General features: G+C 40.9%; 1 protein-coding gene across 1 annotated transcript in view; it reads left to right on the top strand.

Annotated features, from left to right (window-relative positions):
• The window catches only part of LOC141271585 (ovostatin-like), a 135,149-nt gene that overhangs the window by 30,685 nt on the left and 81,681 nt on the right, over positions 1–22,783 (top strand). Inside the window, exons 10-15 of the mRNA XM_073681629.1 lie at positions 1,537–1,651; positions 7,688–7,803; positions 10,560–10,721; positions 16,020–16,250; positions 19,173–19,230; positions 22,332–22,474. Of these exons, the coding sequence (XP_073537730.1) occupies positions 1,537–1,651; positions 7,688–7,803; positions 10,560–10,721; positions 16,020–16,250; positions 19,173–19,230; positions 22,332–22,474 (825 nt within the window). The remainder of the gene's footprint in view (positions 1–1,536; positions 1,652–7,687; positions 7,804–10,559; positions 10,722–16,019; positions 16,251–19,172; positions 19,231–22,331; positions 22,475–22,783) is intronic.

Here is a 22,783-nt window from a genome sequence, read left to right as displayed (position 1 = left end):
TTTTGAATCACACCATTGTTTTTACCATATAAAGTACTAAAAAAAAAGGGAAAAGAAAATTAAACAGTAATTAACAGTAATTTTGCCTTCATTTTTGGGGTTTGTATTAATGACATTCATTTTATAGTACAATTGACTGGGTAACTTTGTTTTATGAATCAGCATAATTATAATGATACCAAATTTTTATAGTTTTTTTTTCTTGTTTTACTACTTAAAAATAAACCAAGAAACCTAAAAATAAAAAACATTGAAGCAAAAAAAAATTGAATTCAGTCACCAGATATTTCGTATAAGGGTTTCTTTTTGTTGTCGTTTTTATTGGTGCTTTTATATATATTTTTTTTCATTTTATATTGTTTTTAAAAACATTTTTTTTTCATTTTTTTTTATTAGTCTGTGAACATGCGATCCTAACAAATGTACTATATTGCAGTCTATTGTTTAATTTCTGATCTTCTATGAAGACCAGACACAGGAATAACAGAATGGCAGACACGTAGGTCTCTAGTTAAACTTTTGCAATTGTAGCAAGCACTAGTCACAGTGCTGGCAATAAATCTTATGTACTGTACCTCCATTCAGCTTTGACTTCCTCCAGCCTGCACTTGCACATACATGTAAGGCAGTCATTAACAAAGAGTTAAAGCATACAAATTTTGGGGGATTATTCTACATAAATCAGTACATATAAATATACAAAACTTTTTAAAACATCTAAAAAGGGATGTGTACTCTCCATCACTTTCGAGTAGCCTGTTGTTCCACTTCCCCACTTATAAATGTTCAGAAATCTTCAAAATTACCCAAAAGACAGCCTTAAACAATAGAGGTAGTAGAAGAGAGGGAGGAGGGGGATGCAGCTGCAGTGTCTCTTCCTTGCTGTGTGTGAGATGCTGTGAGAGGGGAGGAGGAGCAGCATGGGAAGACTGGTTTGATATGAATATGCAATAAAGGAGTTACTTTGGCCTCAAGTCACATATGACATAGTAACCAGTGTTGGGTCATCTTGAAGGTTTTTTGAACAGTTGGATAGAACCTAGTTGGCTTCAGAGAGGTTTCATAAAATGATACCATTTAAACCACTTTGTAAATTCACGCTTGTCTTTAAGAGAAGTTGGACCTTTTTAAGAAATATATCTTATAATAAAACACCTAAAACTTTGTTTGCATCGTTGAATCCAACAAGAATTAAGTTTTAGCCCAATAGATCTTTCCTTTGTTGAGATAAGTTCTTTTTTCAGCAAAAAGTTGACCCAATACTTTGTGTCTGTGCTTGTCCGCGTTAGGCAAGTGAAGCCCAGGTGCTTTGTGCTTTTGTAATATTGCAGATGTTTACAGAACATAATGGTTAATGGCTCAAGATTATTACGTACTCTGTGAGCCATGCAAACTTTATTCTCATAAATATCAGTTTATTCCTCAAGATGTCAGCTCTCTATTGTGTGCGTCCGACTGAACAATAAGCAATATGTGACCTTACTGTGTCATGATGACCTTGTTCACGCTCTTTGTGCTTTATATCAAATATTACAGCTGGCTTCAGATGGTACTTACAATGGAAAAATCGACTTGACGTCCATCCAGATGGATCTCTCCGGATTTCAAACCAACCTCAACTTATCAGTAACGGTTACAGAGAATGGAACAGGTAACAGAAGACATCACTTCGATTTTACACTTGTCTGTTTTTTTTAATCTATTTTACATTAATTTTCTGTTTCCAAAAACAGATTAAAAAATGAGTACAAAGTCATATGTGGCCCAAAATAATAAAAATGGAAAAGATAGCCTGTCTCACAAGACTCATCAGCAGTTATGGCTCTCAAAATATATGACTGTTTTTTATTATACACAAGTAGTAAAATAAACAAAATACATGAAGTTTATATTGTCGTAATTGTAGTGACTAACAGAATAAAGGCAAGATGTTATTTATGATGCATATTTAAAATGTAAAGAACAATGGTAGAATTGCTGTTTATTTTCCAATTTATTCCCAGATAAGCAAAGGAGAAGGTAATGAACTATGTTTATCTTCTCTGTCTGGCCGTGTTTGACAGTGGGCTCCTTATCCCCCTGCACAATCTTGTGCAAGCTCCTTACGCTACATTGATATTTTAGAGCGTCAGTGCAAAGTAAAATGTGGACTGTGCAGCTATTTCTTGTCTATGGTAGTCCAGAAGTATTTAATTATTGATCAGCCTTTGCAAAGTTATGAAACTTTGTAAACTTTTCCATTACCTTATTTTGCGTCATTTTGTCTTAAACACAACAGCCAAATTCATGCTCTTTCAAAAGCTGCTTTGACCTGCTGCTCTAACAAGATTCAGTACTCCATCACTATTGTCAAATGCTCTCCACGTGCTCAGACAGTGAGAGTGTTTGTAAATAGTTGTTTGTAAATAGATGTTTGTAAACAGTGTTCGAGTAGTGAATCTTTTTAGAGCTGCAGTTCAAAGCAACTTGTAAAAGAGTAAGAAATAGGCAGTTAAAACAGCACTGCGGCATGGTGTCTGAGAGAGAAGGAAGCAAAATCCGGTATTAGAGCATGTTTCAAAAATTCATCGCATTGCAGAGGCTGATCAATTATTAAGGTAGTCGCTGTCTACATTACTACAATGGTCTCCGAATTTAGGTTTGTAGTTTTGAGTTGGTTCATTTTCTATTTGGGATTCTTGTGGCATTTTAGATGATGACTGAAGCTCCACTTGCCAATCTGATGCTCAACTCTTTGACTGGATTTTTGAAGGTTCTAGCAATGAGAAAAGACTGTCACTGGTAGTTATCTTCCAATATACTCTACCAAATTCTTTATTTTAAGGAGAACAATTTTACAAATTAACCACTTACTGTTTAAACTAATACAATTATTATTATTTGATTCATCCAATTTTCTGATTTGCCATCAGGTAGAATACAATAGATAAATTGATTACTAACGTGTTTTCTTCAATTTGCCAAAAGTGAGTTAAAGTTTGGCCAGTGTTAAACTTGGCATACTTAGACCATGAGTAAAAGATTCTGAAGCTTTCCTCCTGTTATACACAACGTATGGACATCCATGTTAATTCTCTCATAATCTTCGCTATAATCATTGAAAATACAGGGTAGATCATCCTTAAAATCTTTTAGGTTGTTTGTCAATCATCCCACAAGAAATCGACCATAGTGACAGAAACTTTTGTCAACTCCTAGTCTAGTTGTCTTCTTTGAGAACCTCTGTTGGACCTTCTGTCTTCTGTTGAACCTTTTATGAAAAAGAGGCACAGATCTACCACAAAGCCAAATTAGGAAACTGATCCACTCTGGAAATTCATGAATTTGACAGTGTAGCACGTCGGACTGATTCCTGCCATACCCAAGGAAAGAACCAACCAGATGGCACAATTTCACCTATAGCACACCTTTTTTCATGTTTTCTCATCAGTGACAAGGTATTTAGCTAGCCTGAAAACCTAGGTGCCTCTAGCTGGTCCGGTAGTTCATTTCATGGATTTAGGTGGAGAATCAGACAAAATGGCAACAGGCATCAAACAGATTCAGGTGTGATCCCATAGTCACATAAGCCAAGGATAGGTAACAATAGCTTAGCAGATTTGTATGCAGTATATCACAAAAATGAGTACACCCCTCACATTTTTGTAAATAGTTTATTATATTTATTCATGGTACAACACTGTGGATCTGACATTTTGATACAATGTACAGTAGTCAGTGTACAGCTAGTATAACAGTGTAATTTTGGAGTGCCCTATAAATAACTCAACACACAGCCATTAATGTCTAGACCGCTGGCAACAAAAGTGAGTACACCCCTAAGTGAAAATGACCAAATTGTACTGAAAGTTTCCATATTTTGTGTAGCCATCATTATTTTCAAGCACTGCCTAAACTCTCTTGGACATGGAGGTCACTAGAGCTTCACTGGTGGCCACCGGAATCCTCTTCCGCTCCTCCATGATGACGTCACGGAGCTGGTGGATGTTAGAGACCTTGCGCTCCTCCACCTCCAATTTGAAAATGCCCCACAGATGCTCAATAGGGTTTAGGTCTGGAGGTATGTGTAGCACCCTGAGGATTCGGCTGCTGCAGGGGTATTACACCTCAAGCCAGAGGTGTGGTATTCCACTCCCGGGTAAGGATGGAGTGTGGAACTGAGCTCAGTAGGCTGCATGCACTACACACATCCCATTTCCGGGGGACAGACCAATGGTACTCCCACTAGAGAAATGTGCAGGTACGACAGTGTCTGTCCTTGGCTGGAGTGGGAGGGGGGTGGAACATCCCAGTAGTGTAGGGGCAGATAGGGGGAGCAGTCTGGGTAATGCTAGGAGCTCATTGGGTGCTGGTCACCTGAGCTCACACATAGAGGGAGTATATAAGGTGGGAACCATCTTAGAACAGAGTCTTTTGTAGAGGTTTGGTCAGACAAGCAGAACAGCTCAGCCAGCTCCAAGGCCAAGAGAGAGAGAGAGAGGAGAAAGAAGGACCCAGAGGGGGAGAAGAGGGAACTCCAAGAACCCAAAATTATACCAGAGGGTGAAGAGTTGGCACAAGGGTACCGGATCCCAAGCTGGTGGAGGGCCCTAATCCTTAGCCAGAGACCGGAGGTCGTGGGCAGGATCTGCCACGACCACCCACTAAATCCACCCAGAAGGCAAACCGTGAATAGGGTCAGGGAACCCAGAGACAAGGGTTTTACCAACAAGAGGCCCGAGGGAGCCGGACTTAGGTGGATCCCTGGTGGGGAAGGCCAGAGAGAAGGACAAGACAGAAAGGGAGCTCAGGACCACGCTCCAGAATCACCTGGGGGTTGGCCGAGTCCAGGACCTGGTGGACGCAGCACGGCTCGGGCGGTCACTCAAGGCCGGAGTGACCAGAACAACAGCAGTAAGTAAAACCCTGAACTGCACAGCCCGACTCGGAGTCTTATTACCACTCTCACTGCACCACCACAACCACCACCCTCTACAACTGACCCCCTGAGGCTATACCCCTCCCGTTGGGGGTTATACTACCTGAGCTGCACACACACCACCAGCCTCAGCGGACCCTGCTGCAGCGGCGACCGTAGTGACCGCAAATCAACGGGTGGCGTAGTCGACACAAAAGAACATCCAGTAACATCTGTAGGACTGCCACACACTGAGCTTGACACCCTGGGCACGGACCGGGTCACCGCCACTCGGAGACTACAACCCCCCCCATCTGATCCGGCTCCGGGTATCCCCCAAACAACACTGGCCCAGGGGGCGCGTCATATGCTTGGCCAGTCCAACACCTTTACCCTCAGTTTCTTTAGCAAAGCAGTAGTCATCTTGGAGGTTGGTTTGGGGTCATTATCAAGTTGGCATACTGCCCTGCTGCCCAGTTTCCGAAGGGAGGGGATCATGCTCTGCTTCAGTATGTCACATTACATGTTGGCATTCATGGTTCCCTCAATGAACTGCAGCTTTCCACAGCTGGCAGCACTCATGCAGTCCCAAACCATGACACTCCCACCACCATGTTTGACTGTAGGCAAGACACACTTGTCTTTATACTCCTCACCTGGTTGCCATCACACACCCTTGACACCATCTGAACCAAATAAGCTTATCTTGATCTCATCAGGCCACAGGACATGGCTCTAGTAATCCATGTCCTTAGTCTACTTGTCTTCAGCAAAGTGTTTGCGGGCTTTCTTGTGCATCATCTTTAGAAGAGGCTTCTTTCTGGGACGACAGCCATGCAGACCAGTTTGATGCCGTGTGTGGCGTATTGTCTGAGCACTGACAGGCAGACCCCCCCACCCGTTTAACCTCTGTAGCAATGCTGGCAACACTTATACGTCTATATTGAAAAGACGACCTCTCGATATGACGCTGAGCATGTGTAATCAACTTCTTTGATTGACCATGACAAAGTGAGTTCTGAGTGGAACCTGTCTTATTAAACGTCTGTATGGTCTTGGCCACCATGCTACAGCTCAGTTTGAGGGTGTTGGCAATCTATTATAGCCTCGGCCATCTTTATGTAGAGGAACAATTCTTTTTTTCAGATCCTCAGAGTTCTTTGCCATGAGGCGCCATGTTGAACTTCCAGTGACCAGTTTGAGAGAATGTGAGAGTGATAACACCAAATTTAACATACTTGCTCCCCATTCACACCTGAGACTGTGTAACACTAATCAGTCACATGACACCGGGGAGGAAAAATGGTTAATTGGGCACAATTTGGCCATTTTCACTTAGGGGTGTACTCACTTTTGTTGCCAACAGTTTAGACATTAATGGATGTGTGTTGAGTTATTTAGAGGGCAGACCAAATTGACACTGTTATACAAGATTTACACTGACTACTTTACATTGTATCAATGTGTCATAGCTTCGGTGTTTTCTCATGAAAATATATAATAAAATATTTACAAAAATGTGAGGGGTGTACTCACTTTTGTGATATACTGTATGTTGTATGACTGGGAAAGGAGCCAAAAAGGAGTCAATCAAGTGGAGTCAACAAGGGGTCAAAATATACAAACAAGAGTAAAAAAAACCCTCAGAAGCCCAGCTAAGAATAGGAAAACCTATAGCCCCCCCCCCCCCATGCACTTCATATAGTTGTCGGCCGAATGATGGTTGAGCTGATCATTTGGCTGGATCTATCTCATCCAGCTCTCCCTTACACAGAAGTGCTCGCTCAGCCACGGCAGTCCGTTTCTTGGAGAACAAAAGGATCTTCAGTCCAAAATTGGAAATACTGGATACTTATCTCCGCCTATGTAATGCACGCAGGTGGCTCACGTGGTTCGTGGACCCACTGTGACCCCAGGCTGGGCTTGCGTAGGAGGGGCATAGCTAAGTGGCTACCTGGTGTTCACTGGAGCTCCTGATGGTAGAGTCAGGCTAGAGCTGCAGGTAGACACTAGGTACCACTGCTAGGCAGTCCCCAGTACTGCAGCTGCTGACCCTAAGGGTCAGGTACACAGACACGAATACGGACTCTGTTCAGACTACTAGGTTCTGGATCCTCTACAGAATGGTTGCTTACTCTGACACGGCCTCGGGCTCTGTTCAGACTACTAGATTCAGGAACATGGGTAGAACGGTTGCTGACACGGAGTGTCAGACAGGGCTGATTCGGATAGGCCCATGTTCAGGTACACGTTCAGAGCAGAAGAGTGCATGTGCTCACGCACTAGGTGTGCTGCCTAGAAGTGCGGCACGTACAACACATGGAGACAGGGAGCATGTCGAGGACCACACCGCGCGGCCGGGGTGTAAAGTATGCTGGCGTCCCTGCATGGAGGGGGCAAGGGGAACCATGCAGGGGCATCGGCAATAGCGTTACAGCCTACATCATCTGTTTAAAGACGAATACACATTAGACTGTTGGCCATACCCGTCAAATTCGTCGAGTTAGTCTAAAATGTGTGGAGGTCTTATAACTGGCACTAAAGTTAGTAGGCAGAGATTTCAGACAGTCTGGGGTTCACTTTAAATGGCAGGAATCAATGCGGTCAGTCAATGGTTTGCCAGTCGTCCAACCCAAGGACTTAATGTGGAAGAACCTTAGTGCAGCTAAGATATGGGTAAGTATATGGGCCACGTACGCAAAAGCTAAAAACAGTTGGAAAAAACCCTAAAACAAGTGGCTCAGTCTTAATTTCTTTAAGAAGTTAATTTTTTTGTATTTTCATCTCCAGAGATCCAAGTCACAAAAACCCAGTATTTTTGGATGACCAGCCAACTTGCCAGGATCTCCTTTGATTATGAACATATGAACCAATATTATAAAAGAGGACTGCCATATACTGTTAAGGTAAATGCCTATGGTTATAAGATGTGGTGGGGGGCACATGACAAGGATAATATAATGATATGGTGAAAAAAATATCCTCCAATTTGTGAAGCAAAATATTGACTCATGCATAACACAAAAACTCGGGTGCTTAGCTTGCCCTAACAATCATATGTCAATTTCACTATTTAAAGCAGTTTGGCTGAACTTGTGTGACATAAAGCATCTTCCAATAAAAATGAGAAATCTTCAGATTGCAAAGAATTTTAAACGTATGAGTACTGTACTGGCACTATGGGTGCAATATGCGGTAGGGATTTAGCTCGTGGGTAGTTGGCAGCATTCACACAGGCACGCAGGTTCTTGTCAAAACAGGAAAGTTTATTAACTCCATAAACTTCCAAAAGAAAGTAATAACCAAGTACCGTATTATTTGGACAATAAAAAGCACTGGACCACAAGACGCACCCAAAATTTTGGGGTGGAAAATAGGAAAAAAATAATTTTTCATAAAATAGGGGTCCGTCTTATAGTCTGAATAGGTATCTTACCTGGGGGACAGTGAAGCGGGGGTCCCAGGAAGCAGGGTCCCTCAGGAGGCCGGCGGAAGTGGAGGAATGCTGCTGACCCAAAGTGCTCCAGCAGCGGGGAGTTGCGGTGGTGGTGGAGCAGGATCGTAGGATGCAGGGCCCTCCATTCCCTCCCTCAGGAACCTGGCGGCGGCACAAGAAGAAGTGAGATACTGTGGGGCTGGTGTCTGGCTGTCGGCGGTGAGGCAGAGCTGCATGCACTGCTTTTCCGGTGGCCGCGGCCATCTTTCTGAAGCCGTGGGCCTCAGGGAAATGGTTGCCGAGCTCCCAGTCTGCGCATGCGCCGCATTGGGCCGACATTTCCTTGTAGGTAAAGGCTTCAGGAAGATGTCCGCGGCTACCAGAAAAGCAGTGCACGCCGCGCCGCTCTGCCTCACCGCCTATAGACAGACTCCGGCCCCGTAGCATCTTACCTCTTCTGCCACCGCCGGGTTACTGAGGTATGGAACGGAGGGCCCCGCTTTCTACGATCCCGCTCCACCACCACCGCAACTCTCCGGTACGTTCAGATCATAAGATGCACCCCCCATTTTCCTCCCAAAATTTGGGGAGCAAAAGTGTGTCTGATGGTCCGAAAAATACGGTAATTCATACATCAGTATGAGGAACAGCTGCTCTATATTCAAAGTCAAATACTCATCATCTTGCAGAGTCTAAGCAACTTACACAGGTCCTCCACCTTGCATACACAGACTCAAATACCAGAGGTGTTTGCATCTCCACTCCCGGACCAGGAATCAACAGCTCACCTGCTCTTTTAAACCAGCTGCTCCTCCTGGATTGGATGATGGGAATGACTAGTTCATCCATAATCAATCTTAGCCATGACCCATGTATTGGTCATATTAACCCTCTTAGCGCCTCCTATCCAGGATTCTGCCAGCTGCTTGTATTTATAGGTACGGTATATTAATACTAGATGTGTGCTGAATGAGTGCTAAACATTGGTACTTTATGCTGCATAATTACTATGCTTGTATATTGTAGTGTGAGCCCTAAATGGGTCATATATATGAATACTGTGTGTGCTAAATGGGTACTGTATATACAATACTATATGTATGATAATAATAATATAAACTTGCTGATAAAGTGCTGTATATGAGTGCTAAGTGTGTTGTATTGGTACTGTATGCATTCTAGTACTGTTTATGTTGAATGGGTGCTATATACTGGTACTGTTCAATGTATATCCTTATGGGTTCTGTAAGTTTGTAACGTGCTTGTGAGAAATCAGTACAGTAAATTGGTACTGTATGTATGCTGTATGGGCATTGTTGTACATTAGTAATTTGTGTGCAGAATAAGTACTGCATATTTGTACTGTATGGATACTGTACTTTACTAGTGTGTGTGCTGTGTAGGCACCTTATATTGGTACTATGTGTGTGCTGAATGGGTACTGTACATTGGCATAGCATGTTACTGTAGTGAATTGTCCATTGATACTATGTATGTGCTGTATAAGCACTTTATATTGGTAATTTGTGTGTGCTGAATGGGTTTTTTACTTGTACTATATGTGTATTGTGCACTGGTACTATGAGTGTTCTGAATGGGTACTGTATATTGGTACAGCATGTTTCTGTAGGGAATTCTCCATTGATATTATGTCTACGCTGTATATGCACTTTATATTGGTACTTTGGTGTGCTGAATGAGTTTTTTACTTGTACTATATGTGTATTTTGTACTTGTACTATGTGAGCTCTGAATGGGTACTGTATATTTGTACATGTTACTGTAGGGAATTATCCACTGATACTATGTCTGTTCTGGAGAAGCACTTTATATTGGTACTTTTTGTGTGCTGATTGTTTTTTTTTACTTGTACTATATGTGTATTGTGTACTGGTACTATGTGTATGCTGAATGAGTACTGTATGTTAGTACTGTGAATATTTTTACTATATATTGCACTATATGTTTAATGTATGTATATGTGTAGGCACGTACTTTTAATTGGTACTGTGTGTGTGCTAAATGGTGGTACTGTGCACTTCCTCTGTACGTGTGTTGAACCACTCAATCAACAGCTACCCCAGGGTACTTCCCATTCTCACACCTGACGTCAGCAGTAGTATCAGTATTATTATATTATTTGCAGCATTATATTACAGGATGCTGTATATTTTCCGTCAGTAACAATTTACATTCCTTTGTCTTGTGATACTTTTGATTTTTTAGGTTTTACTAAAGGATGAAAAGGACGCTCCTATAGTAGGTGAAGAGGTGCAACTTGAAATTGATGGATATTGGGAAATTCAGAACATAATAACCGACAGCAATGGAGCTGCAAGTTATGAGATAGACACATCCAATTTCTTTGAACCAAATTTTACAATCAGAGTATGTATAAAACATGAACTGCTAATGAATACAACAGGACAATGTGGGGGAATTGGCGGCTTGTTCTGAATCTGTAAAGCACACCTGTCATGCTCAGAAAAAGCTGTGATGTGTGGACATGAGGAATAACACTATTTGTGATCATTCTATGACTTATATCATGCAGCTTTTCACTCTACAGGATCTATCTATAATTTGCAGTTTTCTCTGAGCTAGTGGGTAGCTGATATAAATCACAGTATACATGGACATGAGGGATTCCTACCACATGTTCACAGGCAGCAGCAAAATCCTTGAACCACTCCATGTCTGACCCTGAGTAATTCCAGCATAACTAAAGTATTAAAAATATTAATTGCCTGGTCCTAAATAGGAGTAAGTGGAGTAGACACTGCTGCCCAGGGCGCCACAGGTCAAATTCTTGATATTTAAAGAGAATGTGTCACTAGAAAATGATCTATTATTTAAATAAGGTTCTTCTATTAAATCTATTTATCTATTTTTTTAAACATTTTTGATCATTTTATTATTGTTTTTGCAATTTTACACATTATTTATATATATATATAAAAAAACAAACAACTGAAATATTACAATTTTAACACTGGCCACAAGCTCTTCCTGTTCTGTATAGAATACTTTTCACCAGTATCATTATCATCACTGTCAGGATAACAATGAAAGGTAACAGTTCTATATTCAGTAGATAGAAATAGATTCCATAGGTCAAGAGTGAATCCACTGCCTTGCGTATTTAGGTAGCTTGGGATTCTTTGCATATGAAACACTGCTTGTGACAAAACTGCTGTAGCCTTACTCTTTTTACTATGTTTATTGTTTCACTCGCATACTACATTCTACATTGTTGCACATGAAAACTACATTCTACATTGCTGCACATGCATATTACATCCTACATTGTTGCACATGCATACCACATACTACATTGTTGCACATGCATACTACATTCTACATTGTTGCACATGCATACTACATTCTACATTGTTGCACATGCATACTACATTCTACATTGTTGCACATGCATACTACATTCTACATTGTTGCACATGCACACTACATTCTACATTGTTGCACATGCATACTACATTCTAAATTGTTGCACATGCATACTACATTCTACATTGTTGCACATGCATACTACATTCTACATAGTTGCACATGCATACTACTATCTACATTGTCGCACATCTATACTAAATACTACATTGTTGCACATGCATACTACATAACATACTACATTCTTGCACATTCATACTACATTCTACATTGCTGAACATGCATACTATGTTCTAAATTGTTGCACATGCATACCACATACTACATTGTTGCACACGCATACCACATACTATATTGTTACACATGCACACTACATTCTATATTGTTGCACATGCATACCACATATTGCATTGTTACACATGCATACCACATTTTATATTGTTGCACATGTATACCACATACTACATTGTTGCACATGCATACTACATAATACATTGTTGCACATGCATACCACATCCTATATTGTTGCACATGCATACTACATAATACAATGTTGCACTTGCATACTACTGGAAAAAGAAAGAAGGCCATATATAAATATATACTGTATATATATGTTTATATATGTGTGCATATATACAGTTAGGTCCATATATATTTGGACAGGGACAACATTTTTCTAATTTTGGTTCTAGACATTACCACAATGAATTTTAAACAAAACAATTCAGATGCTGTTGAAGTTCAGACTTTCAGCTTTCATTTGAGGGTGTCCACATTAAAATTGGATGAAGGGTTTAGGAGTTTCAGCTCCTTAACATGTGCCACCCTGTTTTTAAAGGGACCAAAAGTAATTGGACAATTGACTCCAAGGCTATTTCATGGACAGGTGTGGGCAATCCCTTCGTTATGTCATTCTCAATTAAGCAGATAAAAGGCCTGGAGTTGATTTGAGGTGTGGTGCTTGCATTTGGAAGGTTATGCTGTGAAGTAAACATGCGGTCAAAGGAGCTCTCCATGCAGGTGAAACAAGTCATCCTTAAGCTGCAAAAACAGAAAAAAAACATCCGAGAAATTGCTACAATATTAGGAGTGGCAAAATCTACAGTTTGGTACATCCTGAGAAAGAAAGAAAGCACTGGTGAACTCATCAATGCAAAAAGACCTGGGCGCCCACGGAAGACAACAGTGGTGGATGATCGCAGAATAATCTCCATGGTGAAGAGAAACTCCTTCACAACAGCCAACCAAGTGAACAACACTCTCCAGGAGGTAGACGTATCAATATCCAAATCTACCATAAAGAGAAGACTGCATGAAAGTAAATACAGAGGGTTCACTGCACGTTGCAAGCCACTCATAAGCATCAAGAATAAAAAGGCTAGACTGGACTTTGCTAAAAAACATCTAAAAAAGCCAGCACAGTTCTGGAAGAACATTCTTTGGACAGATGAAACCAAGATCAACCTCTACCAGAATGATGGAAAGAGAAAAGTATGGCAAAGGCGTGGTACAGCTCATGATCCAAAGCATACCACATCATCTGTAAAACACGGCGGAGGCAGTGTGATGGCTTGGGCATGGATGGCTGCCAGTGGCACTGGTCACTAGTGTTTATTGATGATGTGACACAGGACAGAAGCAGCCGAATGAATTCTGATGTATTCAGAGCCATACTGTGTGCTCAGATCCAGCCAAATGCAGACAAACTGATTGGTCGTCATTTCATACTACAGATGGACAATGACCCAAAACATAAAGCCAAAGCAACCCAGGCGTTTATTAAAGCAAAGAAGTGGAATATTCTTGAATGGCCAAGTCAGTCACCTGATCTCAATCCAATTGAGCATGCATTTCACTTGTTAAAGACTAAACTTCAGACAGAAAGGCCCACAAACAAACAGCAACTGAAAACCACCGCAGTGAAGGCCTGGCAGAGCATCAAAAAGGAGGAAACACAGCGTCTGGTGATGTTCAAGACTTCAGGCAGTCATTGCCAACAAAGGGTTTTCAAGCAAGTACTAGAAATGAACATTTTATTTACAATTATTTAATCTGTCCAATTACTTTAGGTCCCTTTAAAAACAGGGTGGCACATGTTAAGGAGCTGAAACTCCTAAACCCTTCATCCAATTTTAATATAGATACCCTCAAATGAAAGTTGAAAGTCTGAACTTCAACTGCATCTGTATTGTTTTGTTTAAAATTCATTGTGGTAATGTGTAGAACCAAAATTAGAAAAATGTTGTCTCTGTCCAAATATATATGGACCTAACTGTATATATATATATATATATATATATATATATATATATATATATACACACGGTGCAGACCAAAAGTTTGGACACACCTTTTCATTTAAAGATTTTTCTGTATTTTCATGACTATGAAAATTGTACATTCACACTGAAGGCATCAAAACTATGAATTAACACATGTGGAATTATATACTTAACAAAAAAGTGTGAAACAACTGAAAATATGTCTTATATTCTAGGTTCTTCAAAGTAGCCACCTTTTGCTTTGAAGACTGCTTTGCACACTCTTGACATTCTCTTGATGAGCTTCAAGAGGTAGTCACCGGAAATGGTTTTCACTTCACAGGTGTGCCCTGTCAGGTTTAATAAGTGGGATTTCTTGCCTTCTAAATGGGGTTAGGACCATCAGTTGTGTTGTGCAGAAGTCTGGTGGATACACAGCTGATAGTCCTACTGAATAGACTGTTAGAATTTCTATTACGGCAAGAAAAAAAGCAGCTAAGTAAAGAAAAACGAGTGGTCATTATTACTTTAAGAAATGAAGGTCAGTCAGTCCGAATAATTGGGCAAACTTTGAAAGTGTCCCCAAGTGCAGTTGCAAAAACCATCAAGCGCTACAAAGAAACTGGCTCACATGAGGACCGCCCCAGGAAAGGAAGACCAAAAGTCACCTCTGCTTCTGAGGATAAGTTTATCCAAGTCACCAGCCTCAGAAATCGCAGGTTAACAGCAGCTCAGATTAGAGACCAGGTCAATGCCAGACAGAGGTCTAGCAGCATACACATCTCTACAACAACTGTTAAGAGGAGACTTTGTGCAGCAGGCCTTCATGGTAAAATAGCTGCTAGGAAACCACTGCTAAGGACAAGCAACAAGCAGAAGAGACTGGTTTGGGCTAAAGAACACAAGGAATGGACATTAGACCAGTGGAAATCTGTGCTTTGGTCTGATGAGTCCAAATTTGAGATCTTTAGTTCCAACCACCGTGTCTTTGTGCGACGCAGAAAAGGTGAATAGATGGACTCTACATGCCTGGTTCCCACCGTGAAGCATGGAGGAGGAGGTGTGATGGTGTGGGGGTGCTTTGCTGGTGACACTGTTGGGGATTTATTCAAAATTGAAGGCATACTGAACCAGCATGGCTACCACAGCATCTTGCAGCGGCATGCTATTCCATCCGGTTTGCGTTTAGTTGGACCATCATTTATTTTTCAACAGGACAATGACCCCAAACACACCTCCAGGCTGTGTAAGGGCTATTTTACCAAGAAGGAGAGTGATGGAGTGCTACGTCAGATGACCTGGCCTCCACAGTCACCAGACCTGAACCCAATCGAGATGGTTTGGGGTGAGCTGGACCGCAGAGTGAAGGCAAAAGGGCCAACAAGTGCTAAGCATCTCTGGGAACTCCTTCAAGATTGTTAGAAGACCATTTCCGGTGACTACCTCTTGAAGCTCATCAAGAGAATGCCAAGAGTGTGCAAAGCAGTCATCAAAGGAAAAGGTGGCTACTTTGAAGAACCTAGAATATAAGACATATTTTCAGTTGTTTCACACTTTTTTGTTAAGTATATAATTCCACATGTGTTAATTCATAGTTTTGATGCCTTCAGTGTGAATGTACAATTTCCATAGTCAAGAAAATACAGAAAAATCTTTAAATGAGAAGGTGTATCCAAACTTTTGGTCTGTACTATATATATATATATATATATATATATATATATATATATATGAATTTACAGGAGATATGACCAGTTGACCTTGAGAACTATTGCTCATGTATAAGGTCAGATTTAATCTTGACTTAACCCCAGGTGAATTGTTGAGGGAGGCCAGAATTCTGTGTACATGAGGTTTACTTCTTTGTGTACATTGCTAAAAACCTACATGTCATTCATATCTATGATAGAATGATGACATTATAAGTTCCAGAAAGGAAGAATCCAAAAGTGCTAAACAAATATAATTTTTTTAAATAATATTGATCATTTCGGTAACTTTATTACATTATTGATAGGCGAGTTACCAAAATACGGAGCAGTGCTACCAGACATTCTGGCAAGGTCCTTACTATCCCACCACTGAATATTTGGTCTTTCGGTTCTATTCGGTGACTGGAAGCTTCCTGAAGATCACTCCTCTGGAGGGCAAACTGAGATGTGGTCATGATCAAAGAATTGAGGTCCAGTTTATTCTGAACACCGCAGAGATATGTGATGGAGCTACTAATGCCTCCTTCTACTACCTGGTGAGTATCTGTGTATTGTGATTGAAGAAATGGTGAAATATAATATGGGTGGTGGAAGACAAAAAATATGCAAAGAATCAAAGGATGTAAGATTAGAGGAGAGCTGTGACTAAAAGTGAACCCCTTCTGTAACGTCCATACGCTCTGTGTACATGTTCGTGAGGCAGGGCCGGCTCCAGGTGGTTTGTGGACCACGGGTGAAAGAGTCTCAGTGGCCCCTTTAACACATACCACAATTCATGATGCACAGGTACAGCAGAGAAATTTAGGCATAGTACAATGCCAGACAGTATACAGTGGTGGCCAAAAGTATTGGCACCCCTGCAATTCTGTCAGATAATACTCAGTTTCTTCCTGAAAGTGAATGCAATCACAAATTCTTTGGTATTATTATCTTCATTTAATTTGCTTGCAAGGAAAAAACACAAGAGAATGAAGCAAAAATCAAATCATTGATCATTTCACACAAAACTCCAAAAATGGGCCAGACAAAAGTATTGGCACCCTCAGCCTAATACTTGGTTGCACAACCTTTAGCCAAAATAACTGCGAACAACCGCTTCCGGTAACCATCAATGAGTTTCTTACAATGCTCTGCTGGAATTGTTGACCATTCTTCTTTGGCAAACTGCTCCAGGTCCCTGATATTTGAAGGGTGCCTTCTCCAAACTGTCATTTTGAGATCTCTTCTCAGGTGTTCTATGGGATTCAGGTCTGGACTCATTGCTGGCCACCTTAGAGTGCTTTCTCTGAAACCATTTTATAGTGCTTTTGGAAGTGTGTTTTGGGTCATTGTCCTGCTGGAAGACCCATGACCTCTGAGGGAGACCCAGCTTTCTCACACTGGGCCCTACATTATGCTGAAAAATTTGTTGGTAGTCTTCAGGCTTCATAACGCCATGCACACGGTCAAGCAGTCCAGTGCCAGAGGCAGCAAAGCAACCCCAAAACATCAGGCAACCTCCGCCATGTTTGACTGTAGGGACCGTGTTCTTTTCTTTGAATGCCTCTTTTTTTTTCCTGTACACTCTATGTTGATGATTTTTCCCAAAAAGCTCTACTTTTGTCTCATCTGACCAGAGAACATTCTTCCAAAACGTTTTAGGCTTTCTCAGGTAAGTTTTGGCAAACTCCAGCCTGGCTTTTTTATGTCTCGGGGTAAGAAGTGGGGTCTTCCTGGGTATCCTACCATACAGTCCCTTGTCATTCAGACGCCGACGGATAGTACGGGTTGACACTGTTGTACCCTCGGACTGCAGGGCAGCTTGAACCTGTTTGGATGTTAGTCGAGGTTCTTTATCCACCATCCGCACAATCTTGCGTTGAAATCTCTCGTCAATTTTTCTTTTCCGTCCACATCTAGGGAGGTTAGCCACAGTGCCATGGGCTTTAAACTTCTTGATGACACTGCGCACGGAAGACACAGGAACATTCAGGTCTTTGGAGATGGACTTGTAGGCTTGAGATTGCTCATGCTTCCTCACAATTTGGTTTCTCAAGTCCTCAGACAGTTCTTTGGACTTCTTTCTTTTCTCCATGCTCAATGTGGTACACACAAGGACACAGGACAGAGGTTGAGTCAACTTTAATCCATGTTAACTGGCTGCAAGTCTGATTTAGTTATTGCCAACACCTGTTAGGTGCCACAGGTAAGTTACAGGTGCTGTTAATTACACGAATTAGAGAAGCATTACATGATTTTTCAAACAGTGCCAATACTTTTGTCCACCCCCTTTTTTAGGTCTGGTGTGGAATTATATCCAATTTGGCTTTAGGACCATTCTTTTTGTGTTTTTTCATTGAAGACAAATTAAATGAAGATAATAATACCAAAGAATTTGTGATTGCAATCATTTTCAGGAAGAAACTGAGTATTATCTGACAGAATTGCAGGGGTGCAAATACTTTTGGCCACCACTGTAGTTCTCCATACAGTATTATGGACACTATATTGTCTCCCATACAATATTATGGGCACTGCATAGTCCTCCATACAGACTAATGGGCCCCATATAATGCTCCATACAGAATAATGGCCCCATATAATGCTCCATACAGAATAATGGGCCCCATATAATGCTCAATACAGAATAATGGCCCCATATAATGCTCCATACAGAATAATGGGCCCCCTATACAGTGGTGTGAAAAAGTGTTTGTCTGGGGAGATTTAACTCAGCTTCCCAAAGATGTGATACACCGCATTTAATTTATGCTTTAAGGGGGGGCAATCACTTTTTCACACCGGGCCCTGTAAGTTTGGATTTCTTTTTCCCTTAATAATAAAGACCTTCATTAAGAACTGCATTCTGTGTTTACTTGTGTTATCTTTGTCTAATATTTAAATTTGCTTTGTGATCTGAAACATTTAAGTGTGACAAACATGCAAAAGAACAACAAATAAGGAAGGAGGCAAAGACTAGTGCTCCATACAGAATGGGCCCATATAATGCTCCATACATAAAAAAAATCAAATACTTACCTCTCCTTGCTGGCCGCTGCTCCGGACTCCTCATTGTCTTCTGACTCTGCACTGCTCAGCACAGAGGGCGTGCTGTAGTGACATCATCGCACCCTCTGCCCTGAGACATCAGAGTCAGAAGACGTGGAAGCCACTGGAGCTGTGGGGAACGAGGAAAGGTAAGTATTGCAAACAGTTTAAAGCACAATGTCCTTGATGGTGAGTTGGACCCCCGGCTTGCTTGGGGCCCTGGCACTTGCCCGGGTGCACTGAGTGGTGACGCCGGCCCTTCCCACAGAAGTCTATGAAGCCGTACTGTACCTCCTTATGCACCTGAATAGGAGAGGCTTTGTGCACACATTGTTGCTTTGTTCATAGGTAGTCATAACATTTATTTTAAGGTTTATGGGATCTAAATATTATGCTATAATCCGTATGTTATATGCTTCACTACTTTACAGATTATATCAAGAGCACAGATCGTTCACTCTGGACATCAGGACGTTGACCTAACTTATCGTGAGTTATTTTTACTATTTTTCCTGATCTTGGATACATTGTACTCAGACAAGTGAAATCTATAGGGCCATACTGTACTTTTCCTTTATCCTAGAATTTATTTGGAAGCACGGTCAGTCGGGAGATAGGTCTCCTACTACTGATGCAAGAAAACCCACAGAAACATGAGGAGAACATGCAAACTCCATATAGATGTTGTCTTTGATCAAATTTACAGGTCTTGTCAAAAAGTCATCGTTACCTACCTTTGACACCAATTGCCTGCAGTAGTTTGTCTGGCACCTTGCACACTCTTATTTCTTACCTTCTCAGTTACTGTGTCACAGTCAAACCCTCACAAAGGCACGAGTCCCTTAGTTGTTTCTATCATGGCACTCCTCTTAACACACAGGCACCAGTGTCCAGTCTTTCTCCATTGTGACAGATTTCTCACCCCTCTAGGGCTTCTATATAATCACTTATTTTGGGGGTTGCACTATTCACACTCAGGAATATGGTCCAAAGCTCCTCACTAATATAACACACCTTGTCTCTCTATATGGTACTCTCTCATACAAGTGAGCTGGTCTCCTCCACTTGGAACATATATTACAGATTGCAGGCTGAAGTTTGTTATGATCCTATGTCAACTTCATTAAGACTGGATTGGCACATCTTTAAGTGCTACTCACTCTCACTTGCTAGTTATCTAAGGTGCAGATGTTTCTTTGTGTTACAAAGCTTCTTTTCCTCTGCCCATCTGCACTAGGCATTTTTTTGATCATTCACTTACCTCCCATGTAATGACTAGTTCTGACATTATCACTCACTGATATCTCTCATGCGGTGTAGCAAATATGAATGTCACAAATCTGTCACATAATATACATAATGCAGTATAATAATTAAACATTAGTGTGGCATTGCGGAACATACTGTATCTAACTGGTACAGTAGCAACCAAAATTTTTGTATTTTTTTTTAAAGTGTGATTACTTCTGTCTGGTTGTTGTGAGGCCATTTCCCTGGCGATGAATTGAAAGTGCATGAAGTTGTCATCATGTAAGAACTTAATGCTTTTGAAAATAGGTATAGTCATTTAAATAAAGGAAACTGACTCCCAGAAGTTTTGCATCCACTATTTATTGATCACAACAACATAGAGAGTAATTAATTGCTAGCAATGCAATAACTTAGTATTTTGTAGCACAACCTCTTGCTTTAATTACTGCACCGCATCGACACGGCAATGAAGCCATCTTGAGGAATCTTGCTCCATCCCATTTACAAATCTGCAAACAGTTCATCTTTATTGCTATGGGTACAGGCTCCAACTCATTTCCCTAACTTTATAGGGTGTAAATCAGGTGATTGGCTCGGCCATTGCAACAGCCGAACATTTTTCTATGTTAACCGATTTTTGACTAAATTGAATGTGTGCTTAGGATCATTGTCTTGCTGGAATCTCCATCCCCTGCCTACTTTGGTTTTACCATGTGGCAGCATTACATTCTTCAGTATATCCTAGTACATGGTAGCATTCATATTTCCATCAATTCTATACAGAGGGCCAAGGGCAGATGCAGAAAAACTGTCTCAAACCATGACATTGCCTCCACCATGTTTCACTTTAGGTGTCTGGTAACTTACATCATTACGTTTTCCAATTGGGTCGTATATATAGTGCTTGCAATAAGTACCAAACAGATTGAACTTGGATTCATCTGACCACAACACCAATCTGTCTCTTTCCATTCGCTGTGTTCTTTGGAAAACTCAAGTCGGACCCTGCGGTTCTTTACAACCTTACTGCTCCTAGCCGTCGCATCACAGTTTGGTGACTCACTTTGACCCCATATTCTTCATTCATTTCGTGAGAAACCTGACCAGCACTTTTATGGACATCAGATACTGACTTTTCTTAATAATGTGATCAGTGGTCATCCACTTCTAGGTTCAGAACCTTCTTTTTCTTTCTTTAATATATGTGACACTTGACTCTGAGAACAGGTGAATTCCATAGCTCCTCTTTTTGGCTTTTGCCTGACTTCACTCTCAGAATAATAAGCTTCCTGACATCTGGTGATAAATTTGTCTCTATCTTTGCCATGTTTTAACCTAAAAACACAAACATATATATTATATATATACTGTAAATATATATATATATATATATATATATATATATAAAAATATGCAAAATTCGATTACCCAGGACAAAATATGCAAAACATTTGGCCCAGCAAATGTTGAAAACGAACACGTAAGTGGATAAAACAATGTGAAACACAATTTTCGTCCTTATAGCTGACAACCATTTGCTTCCAGTTTACTAAAATCACCAGGAAAATGGCAACAACCAGACAGACAGAATCACACTTTAAAAAAATGCAAAACTCTTGGTTGCGACTGTAGGTATATTACTAGCTGCCATTAACATTTGCTGGTAGTACATAGCACAGATAACATTATATATCATATGGCATGGCACATAATAGTACATACATGGTAACAGAATGATATTTGTATAGAACGGGACAACTTAGGTAACCAGGTGCTATCTCCACCCCAACAGGATCAATGAAAACCAATAGCCACCAGTAAAGGATATGGCAAGACTTCTCTTTCAACTCTCTTGCATGCTGGCATAAATGTTAAATGGAAGCATTCTGCAAGCTAGAATAGCATAATACCAAGCTAGATTTTATATATTTCTAAATGCTACCCTAGTGTTAAAGTAATGCCATTGACAAATCTGATATCTTGACTCATAAATTGTGTACCCCTCTGTATACCTGCTTAAGAGATGGCGCCTAGTTTGTAGAATTGGCAAATCCTGGGCAATGACGAGAGTCCAAAACCTCCTGAAATCAAGAATCTTGGCAGGATTCTTGAGTCCTGGAGCCCTAGAGAATAGGGAACCCAGACATTGAGGGTGCGGGGAATAGGTGGAGTGAGGGAGTGACTGCTAAAGGTGGACTTGGCCAGGTTAGAAAATGTCAAAAGACCTACGCAGCAAAGTTGACCCACGTCCAGACACCAGTCAGAAAAAGTTAGAGTTAGGTATGGACAACCCTCAAGCGATTTCATAGTCTTCTAAAGTATCTATTCTGGTTTTACAGCTATGAATGGTACATTCTCTTTTGAACTTCCAATAAGTTCAGAAATGGCCTTCAAAGCAGACCTCATTGTGTACAGCATTCTACAAAAGGAGATCATTTCAGACACTTTGTCACTGAATGTTGAAAATTGCTTCAAAAATGAGGTATGTTCGACTGGATGATACTTCAAACTCTGGAGACTGGTGAGATCCATTCTAAGTCTTTTTATATAGATTGCATTTTTTTATGGTGGTTAAGTGGTTCACCACTTTCATTTGGCTTTCCCAACAATCCACAAATCTTAAATATCTCTGCAGCGCCACCGCAGGAGAAATGAAGCATTACACCTTTCTCATTAAAATGATTGTGCTGTGTGTGCGATGGATGTTCAGTTCTTCCAGAGCCAAAGAAGGTCTGTGTAGCTGTCAGTGGTCTGCTTTGAATCATAGATAAGGGAAACACCGATATAATAA

The sequence above is a fragment of the Phyllobates terribilis genome, unplaced genomic scaffold (genome assembly GCF_046119375.1).
Source record: "Phyllobates terribilis strain yellow unplaced genomic scaffold, ASM4611937v1 Scaffold_5__5_contigs__length_657084704, whole genome shotgun sequence".
NCBI classification, from domain to species: domain Eukaryota; kingdom Metazoa; phylum Chordata; class Amphibia; order Anura; family Dendrobatidae; genus Phyllobates; species Phyllobates terribilis.
This window is presented reverse-complemented; position numbering and strand designations above follow the sequence as displayed.